The sequence below is a fragment of the Psammomys obesus genome, unplaced genomic scaffold, assembly GCF_907164565.1.
Source record: "Psammomys obesus unplaced genomic scaffold, mPsaObe1.curated_primary_1811, whole genome shotgun sequence".
Taxonomy (NCBI): Eukaryota; Metazoa; Chordata; class Mammalia; order Rodentia; family Muridae; genus Psammomys; species Psammomys obesus.
In genome coordinates this window covers 4,311,502-4,333,676 of record NW_026594184.1, presented here as the reverse complement: position 1 = coordinate 4,333,676, position 22,175 = coordinate 4,311,502, and the positions used below count along the sequence as shown (strand labels likewise).

Genomic DNA, 22,175 nt, shown 5'->3' with positions numbered 1-22,175 from the left:
ATATATATATATATATATATATATATACATATATATATATATATATAGGATTTGGGAACTAGTCACTCTTGCATACCAAGGCATGCCTGTACTGTTGTTTCCTGAACATCAACAAATATTACAAAGTTTGAAATTAGACAGGGGAAGAGATGAATAACAATATAATAAAACGATTCTATCTATATGCTATAATAAAAGTTTTGTGAAGCCTCTCTCACTCAGAAGTCAATCTGATAACTTAGGCAACTTCTAAGTGACTAGCAGGCAGGTAGCATATACCACATAGACATGCTGACCAAAGAGATCATTTGTAACCTGGGCATGATGGAGTGGGAGAGTGTAGACTTTATCATGCTACTTAGAGCAACATACAATTTAAAACGTATGAATTAATTAGTTCTGTAATTTTTCACTAATGTTTTCAGACCAGAGCTGTTTGCCAGCTAGTGCTTCTACAGAAGATGAAGCTGTAGGCAAGTGGGGAAAGGATTATGATAATATATGAGAGCCATTTTTTTTAAACCACAGATAGAACTACACTGGACATTCTTAACTTGTGGGGTTTGTATCTGTTTTAATATGTCTTTAATGTATATCTCCTTATCAGGGCATACAGATCTCCCACGCTCTTTCAAGGCCTGCATCATATTTCATTATAACAATCATTGCTTTTATAATCTGGTTCAGCGTTTTGTTAAGGAAAAAGAAAAGATGGAGAGGGTTTTTTTTGTTTTTGTTTTTGTTTTTTTTAAGCAGGAAAAGATGTAAGGCAGTGGAGCATACTGAGTATCTAAGGAACAGTAGAAGAACATAGTCTTTAAATAGTGCCACTAAATTTTAGCAACAATGGGCATCAGTTGGATGAGTACATTTGTCTAGTGCTTTGTGACATAAATGAGATAAAGATTAGTTTTAGATCTAAACCACAAGTCAGCCATTCCCAACACTTCTGTAACCAGAAACCATGCTTAATGTTAGATTCCTTTGAGGATTTAAATAGCACATAGATAGAGTGAAACACTGAATGCTATTTCAACTATCAAAAACAAAAAACAAAAAAACAAGTATAGCAAGCTTTTAAATATGAAGTTTTTTTAAAAGCTGTGTCACCATGGAATTGAGGAACAGTATTGAGCTGGTCATGTTTAGCTCTAATCCACTACTAGAAGATGAGAGGAAAAAAAAAAAAACCAAAACAGAACTCGAGGCTAATTTTTCTGAGTGGCAGGGAATCCTACAGTAGCATCACCAAGGGATCAGCTATGGGACTAATTTGATTTAATATTCATTATAGTTTTGGATTAGGGGAGTCTAGGACCAAATTGCTAGCTTGGCATCTATTTCTACTATCCTGGTGAAAATAATGAGTTTCAGGATAACCCTTGTTTTATAGAGGGGCACATCAACGCACTTGGTGAGCTTTCATACGGACAAGTCCAAGGAGGCATCTTTAAGAGCACATTACTGAAGTCCATTTCAGAATTAGTCCAACATCTCCATCTGTGCATAGGGTCTCTGCCTCGGGCAAGAGCGGGGGTAAAGAAAAAAAGTCAGAATTGGTATAATCAGGGAGGAACTGCATTTTGACAAAATTCTATGGGCATAAAGTGGCCAATACTGAGTTTTTTCCTGTTTGATAAAGAATCCATGAAGGCAGTTAGGGTGTGGCTTCTAGGAGCTAATTATATGTATACGATGCATATGTATGTGTTTGTATGTATGTATGTATGTATGTGTGTGTGTGTGTATTCTGCATTGAGCAGGAATAAACTCAGTACTATACACAAAAAGTATAATGGCATTAAATCAGCACACAAGGCTATTGCTTTCAGCTTTGTTTATATCATCAAAGTTTTTACAATAATTCAGTTGTTTATCAGGAATAGATTGTGCAAATAGTTTATGATACAGTCATGCAGAACATTACAAACAAAGCAGTTCAGTATGTTCTGAAATGGAGTGTGTCCACGGTATAGATAGTAGAACAGAAAATGATGCAAATCATGATAAATAACAGGATTTCAATTTGGGTAAAATTTATGTCTTAGGGTATGATTTAAAAATGTCTGCCTGTGGTTTATTGTGATTCTCTTTAGAAAGACAAAATTATGGTGGGCTTTTTGTTTTATTTCTGTACTGTTTGTATTATTATGACAACTGGTTATTTTGTGATTAAAACATTATTTTAAAATATGAATTTAGGGGCTAGAGAGCTGGCTCAGAAGTTAAGAGCATGTGCTGCTCTTGTACAGGGCGGGAGTTCGAGTTCCAGTAACTATGTTGTGTGTCTCACAACTCCCAATTCAAGTTCCAAGGAATCCAGTGCCTTCTGTTGACTTCATGTCCACATACAACCACATGCACATATCTACACACAATTAAAAATACACAGAATTAAAAATAAATCTTTACAAATATGAATTTACTTTTAACCTCTTTATTCTATTGTGTTTGGGCGGGGTAAGTTATTTATGACTAGACAAAAGACCTGTGACTAGCCAGGAGAAAAAAAAAAAAATAGAAGTGAACTCTGTTTCTCGGCTTCGACTCTGTTTCTTTTCATTCTAATTCAAAATAATGACAGTAAGTAGATATCTGAAACCATGGGCACAGCAAACTGTCCATCATAAGGAAAATCACTGTCCTGGTTGAAGCTGGAAAACAACCTGACAATGGGGATGAATGGCCTGGGATTATGAACCTTCACCCTGCTCACACTGATGAGGATATCCAGAAAGACCATAATACTCCAGCTCTAAAGCAAACCTGTGACTCCCCACGTGGGAGAGGGTCAACAAGGTTCTCCTGAGCCATTGCTTTCTCTTCCAGGGGAGAACATGGAGGCTAGCTGAGAAAGCTTCCTGAACAGGAAACCCGTTCCTGTGGGGTTCACAGGAAATTGTGGGAGGAGGGATATGAGTTGAAGGCAGAGGTGGAGCATGAGAGGGTCTTTCTCCTTCAAATGAGGGGGAAGCACATGCAGAGTCAGTTCCCTGACCATGACCTTGAACCTTCTCTAGCACAGCGCTTCTTATTCATCACCTCATGTTCCAAAAGGGTGGAGAAAAATTATAGTCAGCTGCACTGTTGATAGCCAATGAATTCAATGTTCTCTTTGATTGGGACTTTCAATTGAGTCCCAATTTCACAAAATTTCTCTTTCCCTTCTTCTCTTCAGATACAGCCAGAAGGCAGCAAGGAATGGGATGAAGAATCAGTTTAACCTCCATGAACTGAAAATGAAGGGCCCTGAACCGGTGGTTAGTCAGATCATTGACAAACTGAAGCACATTAACCAGGTATGTGGTAGAGCCAACAAAAGTGGAAATTGAAAAGAAGCCAGTAAGAGCTAGATGATTTTCACCACTGAAACTACTATTTGGGTGTTTAGATAATTAGCAATTACTCATTGTCCTCAATGATTTTTCTCTGTTAAAACTGACTTCAGTCCTTATCCTCACTCCATTTTTAAATCATTATGATATTGTGATATTGCAGTATGAGAGAAATCACAATGATATGGCCACCATGCCTGGCTTCATAAAATAATGTTTTAAATTATACTCTACTGACAACCTATCCTCATGTTCCTATCAATTATTTGCTGTGCCTGTGTAACAGTCTAGTCATCATGATTGATGGACATCCTAAAGGATTCCAGTTTCATTCCATCATTGAGCTGTCTCTTTATCCATACCCGTACCTCTTGATCATAGATTATTTTCTATAATACTGTGCTGTTGGGTTAAGGAATGTGAGAATTTCAATGGCTGTCTCCAAATTACTTTCCAGTGAGAATGTATCACTTTCCACTACCACCAGCAAGATATCAGAGGTCTAGTTTCATGGCACCCGTGCCAAATTCTGACTCATTCCTCATTTTCTTGACCTGTATTGCATAGCTTGTTTAGCAACAAGACACAAATAGTAGTTAGACCATCTGCTTGTGATTGCTTTGTGGCCACATATATTTTTCAAAACCACCAAAAAGGCCACCATATGCCACAGTGACAGTGTTTCTGGGCCACACCATGTTTCATGAATGGGAGGACCCAAGCACTTGGCTACTGTTTGTAGCTTGGGAAGAACTTAATGCAACTAAAATGTTTATGCAAGGATGGAAGCTTATGTGTGAAGACACTTGCCTGATTTTATTTTCAGTGTGAAAGTTAGTGAATTTTTGGCATTCTGAGAAAAATGTTTGCAAGGGCCTGCTAATGGCAGCATATTTTGCTTCAATTGCTTCTTGAAAGTACTGACAACACACTTGTTAGAACTCCTCCAGCACCTTCTAAAGCACGCTGAGCTCAGAGAGTGCTTCATAAATGTTTGTTCCTGCTGCTGAGCACATGGCCAAAGCACTGTGATTCTTCACACATGTATCTCAGAGGGTAGCAAAGCAAAGACAATGTGGCTACTTCACCTAGGAGCGGAGGCGGTATTGCTTGGTCTTCAGACTATGATCCCAGCTGCCTGGGTCTGGTGTGCCTACTCACTTAGGTCTCTGCATTGGTGATACCAAAATTTCAGGGCCCATCACTGTGCCTCTAATCCTGAGTGTAGATGTCATCGGACTCTAAGGAATATCTTGTATGTGTTCTCCTGGGTCCGCATGACTTCTGAAATTGAAAATAAATGTAATACTCTGTTTTAATAGCTTTCCTGGAAAGAGGACCGAAGCATAAGTAGCTCAAGAAAGATAAAATGTGATGTATGATGAAGCGCCTACAGAGATGCTATTCATTCGTTTGGGGTGACTTGGCAGTGACATAGGGTGAACTAGGCTAGGGACGAGTGTCTTGGGAAGGACACACGTTAAGAGTTGCTATAAACCATGTATAAGGTAAGAATAAATAAGGATAAGTAAAGAGGGGCAGTCATAAAGAAGATCAGACAAAGACCTATGGACAGAATACATTTATTTGAAAAAAGGAAAAGTAGGAAAGGTGTTTCCAGCAAGCCGTTTTGTAAAGGCTTTGGGTAGAGTTAAAGAATACAAGTTTGCATCCATCTGTGTCTAAATTTCATACGGCTCTTACCCTATATAGATACATACATACACATACACACATACATATAACACGGTATACGTGTATTTTGTAATATATAACTGTAGGTAAATCAATGCTTTCGTTCTCCCAGAGGTAGTACTGTATGACTACATAAAAGCACATGCGTCTGTACATATATAACATGCATAAGTATACATATGCATAAATATAATTTTATGCGCTTGGCAGGCCATTATTAAGTGGTAGTTCAGGCTTTTTCCTGGAGGCGGCACTTGCCTTTGAAAGGGAGCTTTAGCGTGTTTGGCCACTGAGTTTCATGTGCCTGCAGATTCTTTGTTACTTCTCCTTCTCTCTCTTATATATATATATATATATATTTTTTTTTTTTTTCTCCCATCTAACTTTCAGGCACAAAAGCACAACCTAATTCATACAGAGGTAGAGGTAAACAAAGAAAGAGACTCACCATGAGCTCTTCTTTCTTCTCTCTCTGCTCATAAATTAGTGTGTGAACATTTTCCGTTTCTGCACAAATACCATTGAGCAGTCAATTACCACTGATAGACCAGTTTTACCTGTTAATATTGGTCTGGCTCCAGACACCCACACTTCCTTTCTTTTATGCTCACCTGTGTTGCTTTACATGTACAAAACATGTCTTTTCAACCCTTGGATAAAACTCACATTTTGGCCACTATTCAATGTGAATGTGAGATGCTTTAGGGAAATGACAAAGAACAATGTTTTGATTATGATAATAAAGATGATACTACTGATAATGTGTTAGAATTCTATAGCGCTTGACCTTATTTTAGTCATTGAATAGTCTCATAACTAGGTATTTAGGAAGAAAAAATACAACCTGGAATTGTATGAGATATAATAGAACCATTCTTTTCAAGAATTCATTACTCTTAAACACTTCATCATTCTCACCAAGTGATAAATGTTTATCCCTTTTTTATAGCTAGAGAAACTGAGGCAGGGAGCCATTAGAGTCTGTGCAGGCATGATGCCAAAACATCTAGTGAGTATAGTTGAACATTCAATCAATTATCCAGGTGTTGTTTCTTATACACTGCCAAACATCTGGAATCACTGAAGGCCTGACTAAATTGACTTAAACTTTTGGCAGTGGAGAGGTGGAATCAAGTTAACTTACCCATGTTCACATGTAAGTGGTGAATCCAGGTAATGCTACTTTCCATCCATGTCTATAAATACAGAGATAGCTTCCTCTCTGTGCTCATGTGTCCATCCTGTTGAGCTAGACCATTTATGAGCAGCTCCCAAAATAACTCAACTTTCTGCTACGGAAATTCTCAGCTGCCTCCTTTCAGATTATGGTTTCTCTTGATAGGCCTGGAAATACTATACCCACTAAGGGAATAAAGTAACATTAGTTCTACATTGACAGTCCCATAGTGTAACCTTGAGGAGATGGGTTCAGGGTCAGTCCCAGTCCCATTTCCTGTGAAGGCGTGCAGGTGTATAATGTACTCCCTCCTCCTTCTAAGCCACAGTTCATGCATAACATTCCCACGATTTCTTTTTCAGTTTCAAATTTACGTGAGGATTTATTGTTTTGTGTTAGGAGAAGAATTGAACTGTTCTTCGTTCTCAGTATTAGTTCTGGAATTTACTAGACCATATTTCTTTCTTTCTTTCTTTCTTTCTTTCTTTCTTTCTTTCTTTCTTTCTTTCTTTCTTTCTTTCTTTCTTTCTTTCTTTCTTTTAACCAACTTTTGTTTCTGTTCCTGTCAATCTGCTCCATGCTCCTTATGTGAAGGGAAGACTCCACAAATACCAAGAACGTTCATAATACCTTCCTACCCACATGCGGTGGGCCATTTATCTTCTGACTTAGTTTTGTTGGTAGCATTTTTTCTCTGTTTCAGTATATTTATTAGTTACAGATAGTTTTGCTGTTCCTAAACTACCACAGGAGTTATTGTCCCCAAGGAAAAACTAGCCATTTATCGTGTTCCCCATTTCAGTAAAGGTCCAAATGAAATTCCAGAAATTGTTTTCCTGCCTATTGTAAAGAGTTGAGGCCAGAGCAGTCAATACCTGCCCATTTGGTGTCAAGAGGTTCTCATTCAAAGGAGGATAAAGTCTCATCTGTTTAGGATGGCTGCAATGTCCTGCTGAATGGCGGGGGAGTGGACGAGATGACCTCTTAGGATTCCTTCCAGCGGTGTGATTCTGTGATTTGTGACTCAGGGTCAGGCTTTAACCCAGCACAGTCTTGTGAACAAGTCTTGTGACTTTATTCTCTGCTCTGCACTCTTTTAAAAATACCCTGTTCCCAGGTCATCCTTTTCCACTTTGTAACCTCTCATCCTTTCAGAGGTTGTTCCCTTCCCACCAGTCTTCCAACCCCGGGCAGATGGAACTTCAACTTGCCCTTCCCCCATCCAGTTCTTCTCTTCTTCTGCCTTCTTTTCATCAGGCTATAAAACATTAAATGGTTTAAAAAAACATCTTGGCATTTATTGCTTCTTCTATGTATCCATTCTAGGGATAGTCCAGGAGCAGATATTTGACCTGTCTTTGAATTAAGCTAACCATGTAACTCTATCTAAATGATAATTCAGACATGCATTTGAAGAGCACAGTTTGTAGATGTGTTTCCATGTACATTAGATTAACTGATGACGTTGCTGAGAGGAAAGCAAGATGGGCATTGTTATTCACATTTACCAGGAGAAGAAACTGTAATGCTCTAATAAGACCAAACTCCAAGGCTACTGGTTTTATCCTCGGCTTTCCTTCTACTTCTCTAGTGAAGAGAAGAATAACAAAGTGCTGCTAGGATCCATGTATAAAAGATGGGTAGAAGTACAACTATCTGAAGTCCCTAAACGTTGAGTCTAACAATTTTCAGGGTCCCAATATAGTCATTTCTATAGTCTAAGGTTTAAAGACTTCAACAAAGAAAGAATAAGTGTGTTTCTCAGATTTTCAATTGGGACTAGTCATTAGAAACTGCCTACTACATTGTATGATGTACAAATAAAGGCACTTTGTAGCATGAATGAGTCTGTCAGCTAGCATCTCAAATTCCTAGATAATATTAAATGGCCAAAGAAATAATTCCAATGTTCAACAGAGCATGAAATATCTCTACCTCTATCTCTCTGTGGAAATAATGGCAAACTATTTTTAATATAATTGACAGACCCAGTTACCAATGAAGACATTTGTTGTCTAAATAGAATGTTACATTTTTTAATAAGTTAATTTGTAAAGTGGTTGAGTAACAGAGAAGGTACATGGTTTATTCCTTAGCATGCAGGGTTTTTTTTTTTTTTCAATTCTTTGAATTGGATCTTTCTTTTGATAGAAACACACCAAGTAACTTTTTCATAGTCTTCTCATAAGGACCAGTAAGAGCTGTAAAGCACTAAACTTGTGATTTTTAGAAAAGCAAGCCTTCAACATGATTTCTAGATTATTTTTAAGCTTTTTGAAAATCAAATTGCAATAAAAGACCTTCCTAAAACGTTGCTTTGTCCCAGTGTCTAAGATACTTCTTTGCTTAGAAATGGTGCTATGGAGCAATAGTAATTTCTACTTCAATACAGAGCCACAGTGGGTTTGGGGGAGAGGAGACAGAGTATCTGCAAAAGCCAATGAAGAGACTTTCCAGTCGCAAAAAGACAATGTAAAACAGTTTTTAAATATCAGCCCCTAGACTCTGTGGAGCTAAACATTATTTCACAAAGTAAGAGGAATTAGCTGATACATTCCAAAGCACATTTATCATTTTAAAAATCTTTTGTCATTTTGTTTAATAGCTTGAAATATAATTACAATGTCTGGTGGCTTTGGGAAGCATATGTTTTTAATATCTTAATTACTATTTACAATTTAATAAAGTTGCACCAAAATAAATTCTCAAATATTTTAGATTATTTTTCATTTTTTTAGTATTATTTATTTATTTATTTATTTATTTATTTATTTATTTATTTATTACAGTATATGCACTTTTTATCCCAGCTGTAGCTCCTTCCTTTGTCCCCTCCCAATCCTGCCCTCCCTCCCTCATCTCCTCCCTGCCCCTTCCCTAGTCCGCTGATAGGGGAGGTCCTCCTCTGCTTTCATCTGACCCAAACCTATCAGATCTCATCAGATCTGGCTGCATTGTCTTCCTCTGTGGCCTGGTAAGGCTGCTCCCTGCTCAGGGGGAGGTGATCAAAGGGCCAGCCACTGAGTTCATGTCAGGGATAGCCCCTGTTCCCCTTACTAGGGCACTCATTTGGACACTGAGCTGTCATGGGCTACATCTGTGCAGGGGTTCTATGTTATCTCCATGCATGATCCTTGGTTGGAGTATCAGTCTCAGAAAAGACCCCTGTGCCCAAATTTTTTGCTTCTGTTGCTCTCCTTGTGGAGCTCATCTCCCCCTTCTTTCATAAGATTCCCTGCACTCTGCCCAAAGTTTGGCAATGAGTGTCAGCTTGTGCTTTAATACCCTGCTGGGTAGAGTCTTTCAGAGACCCTCTGTGGTAGGCTCCTGTCCTATTCTCTGTTTTTTCCCATTTGCCTTTCTGAATGAGGATTGATCATCTTACCCAGGGTCCTCCTTCTTGCTTAACTTCTTTATGTGTACAGATATTACACCCATATTATATGACTAATAACCACTTATGAGTGAGTACATACCATGTGTGTCTTTCTGCTTTTGGACTACCTCACTCAGGATGATCTTTTCTAGATCCTACCATTTTCTTGCAAATTCCATGATTTCCTTGTTTTTAATTGCTGAGTAGTATTCCACTATGTGAATGTACCACAATTTCTGTATCCATTCCTCAGCTGAAGGACATCTGAGTTTTTTCCAGATCCTGGCTATTAAGAATAAAGCTGCCATGAACATGTTTGAACAAATGTCTTTGTTGTATACTTGAGCATCTTTTGGATTTATGCCTAAGAGTTGTATAGCTGGATCTGAATGAAGCACTATTCCTAATTTTATGAGAAAGTGCCACATTGATTTCCAAGTGGTTGTACAAGTTTACATTCCTACCAGCAATGGAGGAGGGTTCCCCTTTCTGCACATCCTCTCCAGCATGAGGAATTTTTGATCTTAGCAAAAACTGATGTGTATAAGGTGAAATCTCAGGATCGTTTGGTTTGCATTTACCTGATGACTAGGGACATTGACCAATTCTAAGTGTTTCTTTGCCATTCTATATTTCTCTTTTGAGAATTCTCTATTTATCTCTGTACCTCATTTTTAATTGGATTACTTGGTTTGTTGCTGTTTAACTTCTTGAGTGCTTTACGTATTTTGGATACCAGCCCTCTATCAGATGTAGGGTTGGTGAAGATCCTTTCCCAGACTGTAGGCTGTTTAGATTAAATTTTTGAAAAGCAACTATTTGCCATTTTTACAATATACAGCACTAAATGTACTCAAGTTGGGTCATGTACTTTAGTTTTTGCATATTAATTAAATTACTCAAAAGTGGAATATAAGTCATGAATGGTGAGCAGCCTGCTCTTGATAACATCTTGAAAGAACAATAGAAGGAGATACATTTTTTCATTACTATATTTTACTATATTCAATTTTCTAAAAATGTCAATCTATTTTATTTATTGTTGTATGTCTATACTGTAGTTTATCCCAAAATCTTGTCTAAAGCAAATATGGATGCATATACACAAGCATGTTTTCTTGTGCAGTCTGTACTTCAGGTTATGGCAAGAGGTCATACTTAAGCAGTTTATTTTTGAAACAAAGAGCCCTGTGGCATGAGACATGAACTTGCTAATTATTTATTTCTTAACCAGATTTGTTCATAACAAGTACACCTCATTACCCACCACCTCAGTCATTCAACCCATTGACTAGTTAATACACTGAGTAGAGGTAGTCTCTGTGGGGATCACTGAGCCAAAAGCAGGCAGAGCCAGCGGGGCCTTGTGTTCTCTCACAAAGGCTGACTGAGGGCCACATCCGGAATTAATCATCTTTATACTTTTATGCTCTGGATATTCATTCCTCTATCCTCCAGGGTGCTTTAACAATTCAAGGTTTTCCTCCCTCTTTTAAGAATGACAAAATGAACATCATATTAGTCATTGGGTTTAAATGCCAAATAACTAAGTTATTTTAGGGCAGTGCGTTCAGATTCTGTCTCATAGTAAATCCAGGAGCCTCTAATTCTTTTTTCAACCAGGGAAATGCTGGTTGTAAACGTCTTCTTAGATACTGGTCTTCTGATTAAATAAAAATCTCAGATTGCACTTCAAACTCTTGACCATTTAATCCCATGTAAACAAAACCCAAATATACTGAATATCTACAATACACAAGGAAGCCACTGAATATGCTTCTCAGCAACCTCCTAAATGTAACTGGTAGTCAAAATGGAAAGCAGAGATGAGCATGTGAGTAGCTTGGTGGTAACATTATTCCTTTTGGAAATGGCAAGTGAAAGCCCATGTTCTAGTGCTAATGAGCTAAAGTGTCTTCTTTGAAACTGGTGACCAACACTTCTAAAATTTCCTTGCCCATGTCATTATAATTCTGACAAAAATCCAATTGAAAAGGAGATTGCTGACCCATCTTGTCTTGAACGATTTTTTCCATAGAGAGCACAAAGTCTCAACCCTGGAGAGAGTCCCATGTTACTCGTCCCAACCAAACACCTGGCCATAGTCTAGCACACTTACAGTTATTTATTTCATTTTGTTTTGAGACAGGGTCTTTCTCATAGTTATTTGAGTCAGAAACTTAAATTTTAAATGCATTTGGTATGTGATCAGAAAAGGAGCCACATTCAATATGGGCTTATTGTTGGTATTTAGTGGAAGTAAAGGCTTTAAAAAGTCAACCCTGTATCTCTAATTTTAGGATCTCCTTGGGCAGCAACCACAGTGATTTTGCATAGCAACTAAAAAGTGGAGTTTTTACAGCAGACTGCAGTCTAATATCCAAAGTGAAAATTACATCATTGTTTGAGTCACTGGATTTCAGTTCATATTTTTTTTATGTTTTATTTTTTTTAATTCTTTATTAATTACACTTTATTCACTATGTATTCCCCCTGTGGTTCCCTCCCTCCTTCTTCTGTGGCCTGGTAATGCTGCCTCCCCCTCAGGGGGAGGTAATTAAAGAACAGGCCAATCAGTTCATGTCAATGGAACCCACTTGGATACTGAACTGCCATGGGCTACATCTGTGCAGCGGTCTTAGGTTATCTCCATGCATAGTACTTGGTTGGAGTATCAGTCTCAGGAAAGACCCCTGTGCTCAGATTTTTTGGTTCTGTTGTTCTCCTTGTGGAGTTCCTGTCCTCTCCAGATCTTACTTTTTCCCACTTCTTTCCTAAGATTCCCTGCACTCTGCCCAAAGTTTGCCCATAAGTCTCAGCATCTGCATTGATAGTCTGCAGGGCAGAGCCTTTCAGAGGTCCTCTGTGTCAGGCTCCTGACTTGTTCCCTCTTTTCTCCTTCTTCTGATGTCCATCCACTTTGCCTATCTGGATAGGAATTGAGCATTTTAGCAAGAGTCCTCCCTCTTGATTAGTTTCTTTAGATGTACAGATTTTAGTACGTTTATCCTATATTATATGTCTATATGAGTGAGTATAAACCGTGTGCATCTTTCTGCTTCTGGGATAGCTCACTCAGGATGATCTTTTCCAGATCCCACCATTTACCTGCAAATTTCATGATTTCCTTGATTTTTATTGCTGAGTAATATTCCATTGTGTAGATATACCACAATTTGTGCATCCATTCCTCCACTGAGGGGCATCTGACTGTTTCCAGCTTTTGGCTATTACAAATAAAGCTGCTACAAACATGGTTGAGCAAATATCCTTGTTGTGTACTTGAGAATCTTTTGGGTATATGCCTAGGAGTGGTATGGCTGGATCTTGAGGAAGCACTATTCCTAGTTGTCTCAGAAAGTGCCAGATTGCTTTCCAGAGTGGTTGTACAAGTTTACAGTCCCACCAGCAGTGGAGGAGGGTTCCCCTTCCTCTACAACCTCTACAGCATGTGTTGTCTCTTGAGTTTTTGGTCTTAGCCATTCTGATGGGTATAAGGTGAAATCTTAGGTTCGTTTTAATTTGCATTTCCCAGATGGCTAATGATGTTGAGCACTTTTTTAAGTGTTTCTCTGCCATTCAATATTCCTCTATTGAGAATTCTCTGTTTAGCTCTGTACTCCATTTTTTAATTGGATTACTTGATTTTTTGCTGTTTAACTTCTTTAGTTCTTTATATATACACTAGATATTAGTCCTCTGTCAGATATAGGGTTGGTGAAGATCCTTTCCCAATCTGTAGGCATCTTCATGTGGTATCTCCATCCCTGATCTCAAGCTGTACTATACAGCAATAATACTAAAATCTACATGGTACTGGCATAGAAATAGACTGGTAGATCAATGGAATCGAATAGAAGACCCTGACATAAATCCACACACTTATGGACACCTGATTTTTGACAAAGATGCCAAAACCATTCAATGAAAAAAAGACAGCATCTTCAACAAATGGTGCTGGTCTAACTGGATGTCTACATGTAGAAAAATGCAAATAGATCCATACTTATCACCCTGCACAAAACTAAAGTCCAAGTGGATCAAAGACCTCAACATAAAACCAGACACACTAAACCACTTAGAAGAAAAAGTGGGGAAGAGCCTAGAACTCATTGGCACAGGAGACAACTTCCTGAACAGAACACCAACAGCACAGGCTCTAAGATCAACAATCAAGAAATGGGACCTCATGAAACTGAAAAGCTTCTGTAAAGCAAAGGACATTGTCGTCAGAACAAAAGTTGGTAATTTTTGAAGAGTGTTAAAATGTAAGTCGGGCATGGTAACACATGCCTTTAATCCCAGCACTCAGGAGGCAGAGGCAAGTGAATTCCAGGCCAACCTAGTCTGCACTACGAGTCCAGGACAGCCCCCAAAACAGTATTAAAATGTGATCTCTTGGACTGGAAAGATGGCTCAGAGGTTAAAAGCACTGGCTCCTGTTCCAGAGGTCATGAGTTCAAATCCCAGCAACCTCATGGTGGCTCACAGCCATCTATAATGAGATCTGGTGCCCTGTATTGGCATGCAGGTGTACATGCAGCCAGAACACTGTATACATGCTAAATAAATCTTTAAAAAATATGATCTTTTGATAAGTTGATCAGGACACTTTCTCATAATTCTTACTTTTCAGTTGTTACTTCCAGCAAACATTATGTAGTATGTAGTGAGTCTGTGACAAGATGAAAATTTTTAAAACAAAAATACTTATTTTGTGTTATATCATAAAAATGAGGCTTAAGTTCATGTCAATTATATCCAGGCCACTGAGGAGTCTTAGAATTATTATTATGCTAGCACTGTCAATAAACTTTGGAGTAGCACAACAAATAGAAGAAGAGCCACAAATCTGGAATCTAGTACAATGTTCTACTTGTAACTTTAAGAGGTAGAAATTAAAATGTGGAAATCACAAGCTAGAGATCCTAGCATCACATCTCAGCAAAGTTCTGGGTCAGTCTCTTGGATAGCATGAGTTCTCAGTAATAATTATGAACTAGAAGCCACTGTGGACTCTCTCATAGCAAATCAAAACATTTGCTCTTACAGCTGTGTGATCGAACACATGTTGCTGGTATGCAGGTCTAGTATAGAGAACATAAGTCAACATGGGTTTTGACAGAGATAACTATGTTTTCTTTTTAAACAAGTGACAAGAAATGTTGGTAAAGAGATAACCTACTTTAATCAATGTGTAGTTAAATATTTATTAGACCTAAAAAGTATTTTCTTAACAAACTGATGTCATCCTGGAGAAAGGTCTTTGATGCTTTGCTTTGAACTTAACTTTGACTGACAGGAACTGTTTCATCGTTGTGGTGGTTGTTTTGTTTGGGTTTTACAAATGACCTAAATGAACACAGAAGCTATGACATTAATAGTCATAGCATGTAAGAAAATAGGATTAACTAATATATATAGATAGTGCCATTGGGATTCAAATATATCTTAACAGACTGAATGATAAGAGTTGAAATGTTACAAGAATAAACATAAGAGTTCACAAAAAACATGTCCATAAGTGATAGGAGAAGCTGACTTTACAGATATAATTGTTTTTGGTGATGATGAAAACAGCAACAAGGAACAATCCTTTAACAGGCACTTTACATGGTATGGTCAATGTTGGCAGAAGAAGCATAGGTATATTGGAATGGGAAAAGGAAAAACATGGGAGAGATTAGGAAAAATGTTTCACTCTGCTTAAAGGTTTAAATGTTTGGTGACTGGAAGGTTCACTACTCTACCTAAGGGTTTGTTTTTTTGGTGTTGTTGTTGTTTTTGTTTTTAATGTTAGGACATTTTATTTTTTTGCTTTTTTATTAATATAATATTTTTATACATTATTTGGAAATTTCACATAATGCACCCTGGTCACATTCATTTCCTAGTCCTCCCAGGTCCACCCCCAATCTTGTGAGAGCTCCCCAAAACAAAAGAAGAAGAAAGTAAGCTTTTATTACTAAAGCAGTACCTGCCATTATCGGTGCAGGATTAGACTTGCAGTGAGAAAATTGAGAGCATAGAACTAGTGTATTTACTTTAAAGAAGAAAGGATTTGGAGCCAGACAGATCTGTACTCAGTTACCAGTCATGTCCTTGAATAAATTATTTAAATTTTCATTGTTTCAGTTTCTTAATATCTGAGAAATAGGTATACTTATCTGTCTTGGATGCTCAGTATAAAGATGAGCTACAATGTATACATGTCATAGACACTATAAATTACAGCTACTCTTTCCTTTTGATATTATTATAGTATGAAGGGAATCATCAGAGCAGAAGGGAAAGTCAAGAATCACCAGTAAGCTATCTTAGTCTTTGTACAGGATTGCAGGGACCGTAACTTTTCTTATTTGGAATGTTTCTGTGATCTTAAAATTCTGAACAAAATCATCTACATTATAAAGATTCATGGAAAAAATGTATCTAGCTAAACTTTAACAGATTTTTTTTAACTGCTGAAAATGTATTGCTTCAAAGTGCTTGAATAAAAAATGAATCGGATAAATTAAATATCTGTGGTGTGTGTTTAAGTCAAGTTCCTTAGATTTTCCTCAAGTTCGAACTCTGCCCTAAATTAGATACTCTATTAATAGGCCAAGTGCTCTCTAAGTACAGGTTAGGGATCTTAACACATGAACTAGAAGTCTCATTTTGATCTTCATCACACCAGGGCCTTTCATGGACTGGTAGTGTCAAGTAGAGAGACTTCAGAGCTATAAAGTTCATGGCAAGTTAATCTGCATTCCTTTCGCATTTTGTTCTCTGGTTGAAGATGTTGAGAGGTTCCTATATTTAAAATATGCCTGCCATGGGATCTTTATTGGCAGATGTCTACCAGGAGGTATTTGGGAAAGCATATAATATATTTGTGAGTGTGTGTGCATTTCACATACCAGAAGAGCAGAAAGAATTCACAAGGCTTGGGGCTACTGAGCTTTCTTAAGACACCATCACTCTCAGCTGTTGGGGTTATGTCAGAGATGCCAGGAACACTGCTTAAGGCCTAAATTCCCGGAGCTCTATTTTGAATTGCAGAGAAGCTCTGTTTTGCATTGCAGAGCTTAAAGCAGGCCGGACCCATTCCCTGGGCTCTACCTTCAAAGAACTATAGAATTTGTTAACTACAGACAGAGACTAGTGACCACTTGTTGTCAGGCAAAAGGAAAGCTGCCCCCTGCTGCCTGAGTCTTTGTCCCTGCCTGGGATACCATGGAAAATGGGGAAGGAATCCAGACTCATTAATGAGCTAATACAAAAGAGTAAGCCAAGCTAGAGGCAGTTCGTTATAGCTGCATATGGAGTCTTGAAGGCGGTGGAGAGCTGAAAGATGTCCAGCCCAGAACTCAGTGGTGCTAATGCTTTTGTTCCCCAAACACAAGTAGAGGATAAGTGTATGGGAAGCGATTCTCTTACTGCTGATTACTTTTTTTTTTTAATTTATGTTAGTTTCTGGACTATTGTGTAGCAAATTGGTTGATCAATACTTGCAATCTGATAACTTCCAGTGCAAATAATTGTGGAAGCTACAGGTTTTCACTATAAGACGTTGAGATTCAATACAGAAATGAGCTTCTCCTTGGGTGCATGGCCTCTGTTCCTCTCTGTCACTCTTGGAAATCACTGAAGCCATTATTATTTTTAAGACACTTTTTCCAAATGAAGCCTATAAGGCAGAACATCAAGTAAGATAAACACACACACACATACACACACACACACACACACATACACACGCCACCAGGTTAAGAGTTCTTTTATTTATTAAGCATCCGTGTTTCATGTGTTGCTATGTTTGCTTGACTAAGGATGTACGTTGATAAGGACATACAGAATTAATTCTACATACATTATCTGTTGTCATATGTGGGTATAGCATCAGCATTTGGGTACATTTATCCAATACTGAGCAAATGTACACACCACACTATGGGCAAGGACACATGGGAAACACTTGAGCACGATCCCTTTTGAGGTGGATGATGGGACATACCCACAGGACAATTATCCTCGACTTATATTAGTGTTCCAAGAGAAGCATAAATGAAATTCTGCTAGCCCCGGAGCACTGAAGGATTAACTCCTACTGAGAGAATTAGACTGGACTTCAAAAATAGGCAGCCTTTAAGCCAGGCTTTGAAAGATGAGGAGAGTTTTGGCAGCTAATGATTGCAAGGAAGGATCTTCCCAGCAGAGGAATGTGGTATGAGCAGTGGCTCAATGACATGAAAGTACATCAGTAGGCATGTGGCTGGAGAGCTGTGGCCACAGGTTGGAGTAGACCTGGGAAGTGAAAGATGGGACTGAAAAGGTGCTGTAAAAAAATGCCAAGGGCTATAGATAGCATGATAAGACATTGAGTTTTACTCTTTTGGCAGTGGCAGACACTGAAGGGATAGGAACCTGAAAGGAAAATGCTCAGAGATCAGTGTCTTATGATGTTCATTCTGTGTAGCTTGAAGAGGTGGGGGTTAGAGGGCAGAACCTGGAGGCAAGCAATCCAGCCAATCTTGTAAGAGTTTCCAAGGAAAGGAAGTGAAGGCTGCCATTAAAAGGCATGAAATCTTCCTTTCTACTGTCTGATGGAATATCTTGGGGAATAGGAACTGCTTTGGCTCTGAAGTTGGCCTTGTCACTCTTAGCCAGGACGTAAGAAGGATAGTAATACGCAGCACTTCAGCTCTCAGAAGCATGTAGTATGTCATAACCTGCTCAAACCGGACCAATAGTTGCGGCAGGTCCCCAGTACCAAGTTAAAAGAAAAACCTGTACTAACTTGTAAAGTCTTACTCCTCATTGAACCTTAAGGAGTTCTCACAACGAAGTATTTAGATTCCCTGATGAATGTGTTAACTATTACTCTTTAATCAATTTGTTACACGTATTTTTTTTTGTCAATATCCCAATTAAAAGTGACTCCTTGGATGTTGATGTTGAGTGTCAGCCATTCACTGAAGTCTCAAAAATTACCGAAACTGTGAGAAAGATCGAGCGAGATTATCGTGTTTTTCTTCAGCTGCCACTGTGGGAGCTTAGATGTGTTGGAGAGACTACTGTGTTTCGTGACAGCCTCACAAAGAGGAGCGGGGGACCGAGAGGGAAGCGCTGATTGTTTGCTTCCTCCATGCCTTTTTGGAACAAATTTCCTTATTTGAAAGCAACTCCTGTGTTTTACTAATTATAGCAGCTATTTGCCGTTTGCTGCATTTCCCTAGAACGCTATACCGCACCTTGACTGTTGTTTTATTCAAGCATAGGCAGATAGTGAGCCAGCTGACTTTTCACTGACACTCAGGCTGGTTTTTTTCTCTCCACCTCCGCACATGCTTGCGCCCTGCTGATGAGACTCCATACGAAGAGGGCCAACAAAGCATCTAGGATGGGCAGCATAGGAGCTCCTTTAACAGCCTTTCCACGAGGGTAGAGATTTGTCCATTTTACTCAGCCTAAAACTGAGTACTCCTAAAATCCTAGTCCTAAAACACCATGGCACATAACACAGTGAAGCATATTTGTATGAATAAGTGAGTGATTCTGTTCTAGTTTTGACCCACCTATTTCCCTGTTAGGACAGAATGTCTCTAACTGTCTAACACCTGCCCTGCTGTCGCATTCTGATTGTCGAACATGTTATCTGCTTTTGTAAGTACACAGATGGAAGGGAATCTTGCCCTATGATGAGTCATATATTTAATCTCATCCATCTTTGAGTTAGATGATATAATTTTGGACTGATGAGTAAAAAAAAATTATAAGGCTATTGAGATGGGGTGAATATATTTTGCATGTGAGGAAATAATAAGTTTGAGGAAGAAAATGTATAGACATGTTTAGAAAAGAAGAAACCACATAAGGAATCCTTTTGCCATTAAAAGTGAGGAACTGTCACTCTAGGGGTTTTCCTTTAAAGCTGAGGTACAGAATATTCTAGGTCTTTCAAAAGGTGATATAGAAAGCCAGGTGTGGTAGCACACACTTGTAATCCTAGTTCTTGGGAGATAGAAGCAAGAGGATTAGAAGTTCAAATCCATTCTTGGTTACACAGAGAGTTCAAGGCCAGCCATGAAGAAAAACAGCTTTCCTCTAATTATTCTTTCAACCTGGGACCTACTATGTCCTACTCAGATTAAATTTTCACTTCTCTGAATATGTCACTAACTCTATACTCTATTCTCTGTAGTCAGTCACCAAATACTTTAAGGTTATTTGCTGTAAAACTGTCTTTCTGAGATACTTTTATGTCCCTATGCCATTTAAGCCCTTTTTTGTTTTCACCAAAAATCTCTAACTCAGTCCCTACCTTGTGTGTGTGTGTATGTGTGTGTATACACACATACACACACACACACACACACACACACACACACACACACACACACACATATATATATATATGGTAGGTACATATATATATGTATATGTATATATATACATCTAATCCATCCATCTTTGAGTTAGATGATATAACTCAATATATATGATATAAATATATACATATATAAGACTTATACATATATATATGTATATAAATATGTATATATATGTATGTATATGTGTCTCCTATCCACCCACTGGCATCTTCTATATAATTGAAGGATTTCTCATGCAGGTTAAAATGTTGTTATTTTTGAGACAGGGTATCTTTGCTAGCATTGACCTCTTTTTATAGACCTGGCTAACCTCAAACTCACAGATTCACCTGCCTCGGCTTCCTCAATGCTAGGATTAAAGACACGCACCAGCATGCCCAGACTAAGTTAAAGTTTTTGTATGGGTGTGTGTTTAATGACTCAACATTTAATAGAAAATAATAAAATAAAAGTAAATAAAATAAATTACCCAGAGAAAGGTAGCTGTCAAAATCAAATAGTATGTATTATGTACCTGCTGTATAATTGGTTTAGGCTTTACAACCTCTAAGAAAGCATGCCTTGCTTGTTGACTGCTTCATTTTCAATAAAAGAATTTATAATCTATAAATGCTTTTGGCTAGCAATGATGAACAGCAGCAGTTTTTTATTTTTTTTCCCCAAAGCAAAAGCACCAGAAGTTTGGAAAGGAATTGCAAGTTGTGTTATAATGCAACAGATCTATTTCTTCCTGAGAAAGTTGATATCTCGCCAGAATGTTCAATTCAGACCCACACACCCTGTGTGTATTTATAGAGGGTCCAAAGAGGAAGAAGAGAACATGATCAGCTTTGCTCCCCAGCACAGCAGACAATTATAGATAATCACCAAGTGAATGTTATGCAGCACAGACCTTTGAAGGGGACAGATACCAGCTAAGTGTGTACTGGGTTGAAAGTTCTCTTCCCTCCCCACCCCACTGCCCAATTTAAGAACAGCAGCAGAATCACATCGAGAAATCCTGAAGTATTGCTGTGGATGCTATTGGACAGCCTTCTTTGATGTGGGGACATCTAGGCGATTGTAGCCACATTAAAGCTGCTTTTGGATTCGTATTGTTATGGAAATTGTAATGGAGATTGCTAAATAGCTCAAGATGGGCTTAAATTCACAGCATTTTCCCCTCTCTCTGCCTCTCAAGTGCTAGAATTCTGGGCATGCACCACCATGCTTAGCTGTTTATGAAATCTTAGCAATATAGATATGTTAATAAAAATATGCACCACTGTGGTTACATGTTTATTTCCAATGCCACATTTACTTCTACCCTATGATCTAGCTAGCTTTAACATACTACTCTTTTTTCTTTTACAGATGACAAAATTAATATTCAGAATGTAAATGATTCAAAAAACTAAATTTGGACTTGAGTCCTATCTCTTCACTCTGAATTCCATGTTTGTTTGTTTGTTTTTTATTTACTGTGCCCAAGAATACAGGGTAATAAGAATGATTAGAGTGAGTATATACTATGTGTGTCTTTCTGCTTCTGGTACAGTTCACTCAGGATGATCCTTTCCAGGTCCCACCATTTACCTGCAAATTTCATGATTTCCTTCTTTTTCATTGCAGAGTAATACTCCATTGTGTAGATATGCCACAATTTCTGCATCCATTCTTCAGTTGAGGGGCATCTGGATTGTTTCCAGCTTCTGGCTATTACAAATAAAGCAGCTACAAACATGGTTGAGCAAATGTCCTTTTTGTGTACTTGAGCCTCTTTTGGATATATGCCTAGGAGTGGTATGGCTGGATCTTGAGGAAGTGCTATTCCTAGTTGTCTGAGAAAGTGCCAGATTGATTTCCAGAGTGGTTGTACAAGTTTACATTCCCACCAGCAGTGGAGAAGGGTTCCCCTTTCTCCACAATCTCTCCAGCACGTGTTGTCACTCGAGTTTTTCATCTTGGCCATTCTCATGGGTGTAAGGTGAAATCTCAGGGTCGTTTTGACAATGCAGCCACTCCTGATGAGATCTGATAGACTAAGATCAGAAAGAAGGAGAGGAGGACCTCCTCTATCAGTGGACTTGGGGAGGGGCATGCGAGAAGAAGGGAGTGGAAGGGTGGAATCGGGAGGGGAGTTTCCCAGAATAACTGTGTTTGATAAATTGATCCACACATTTTGGAATCTCTTTCTTTCTTTCTTTCTTTCTTTCTTTCTTTCTTTCTTTCTTTCT

General features: G+C 38.3%; 1 protein-coding gene across 1 annotated transcript in view; it reads left to right on the top strand.

Moving 5' to 3' along the window:
- The window catches only part of Gpc3 (glypican 3), a 323,864-nt gene that overhangs the window by 271,467 nt on the left and 30,222 nt on the right, over positions 1-22,175 (top strand). The window contains exon 6 of the mRNA XM_055618067.1: positions 3,179-3,299. Within this exon, the coding sequence (XP_055474042.1) occupies positions 3,179-3,299 (121 nt within the window). The remainder of the gene's footprint in view (positions 1-3,178; positions 3,300-22,175) is intronic.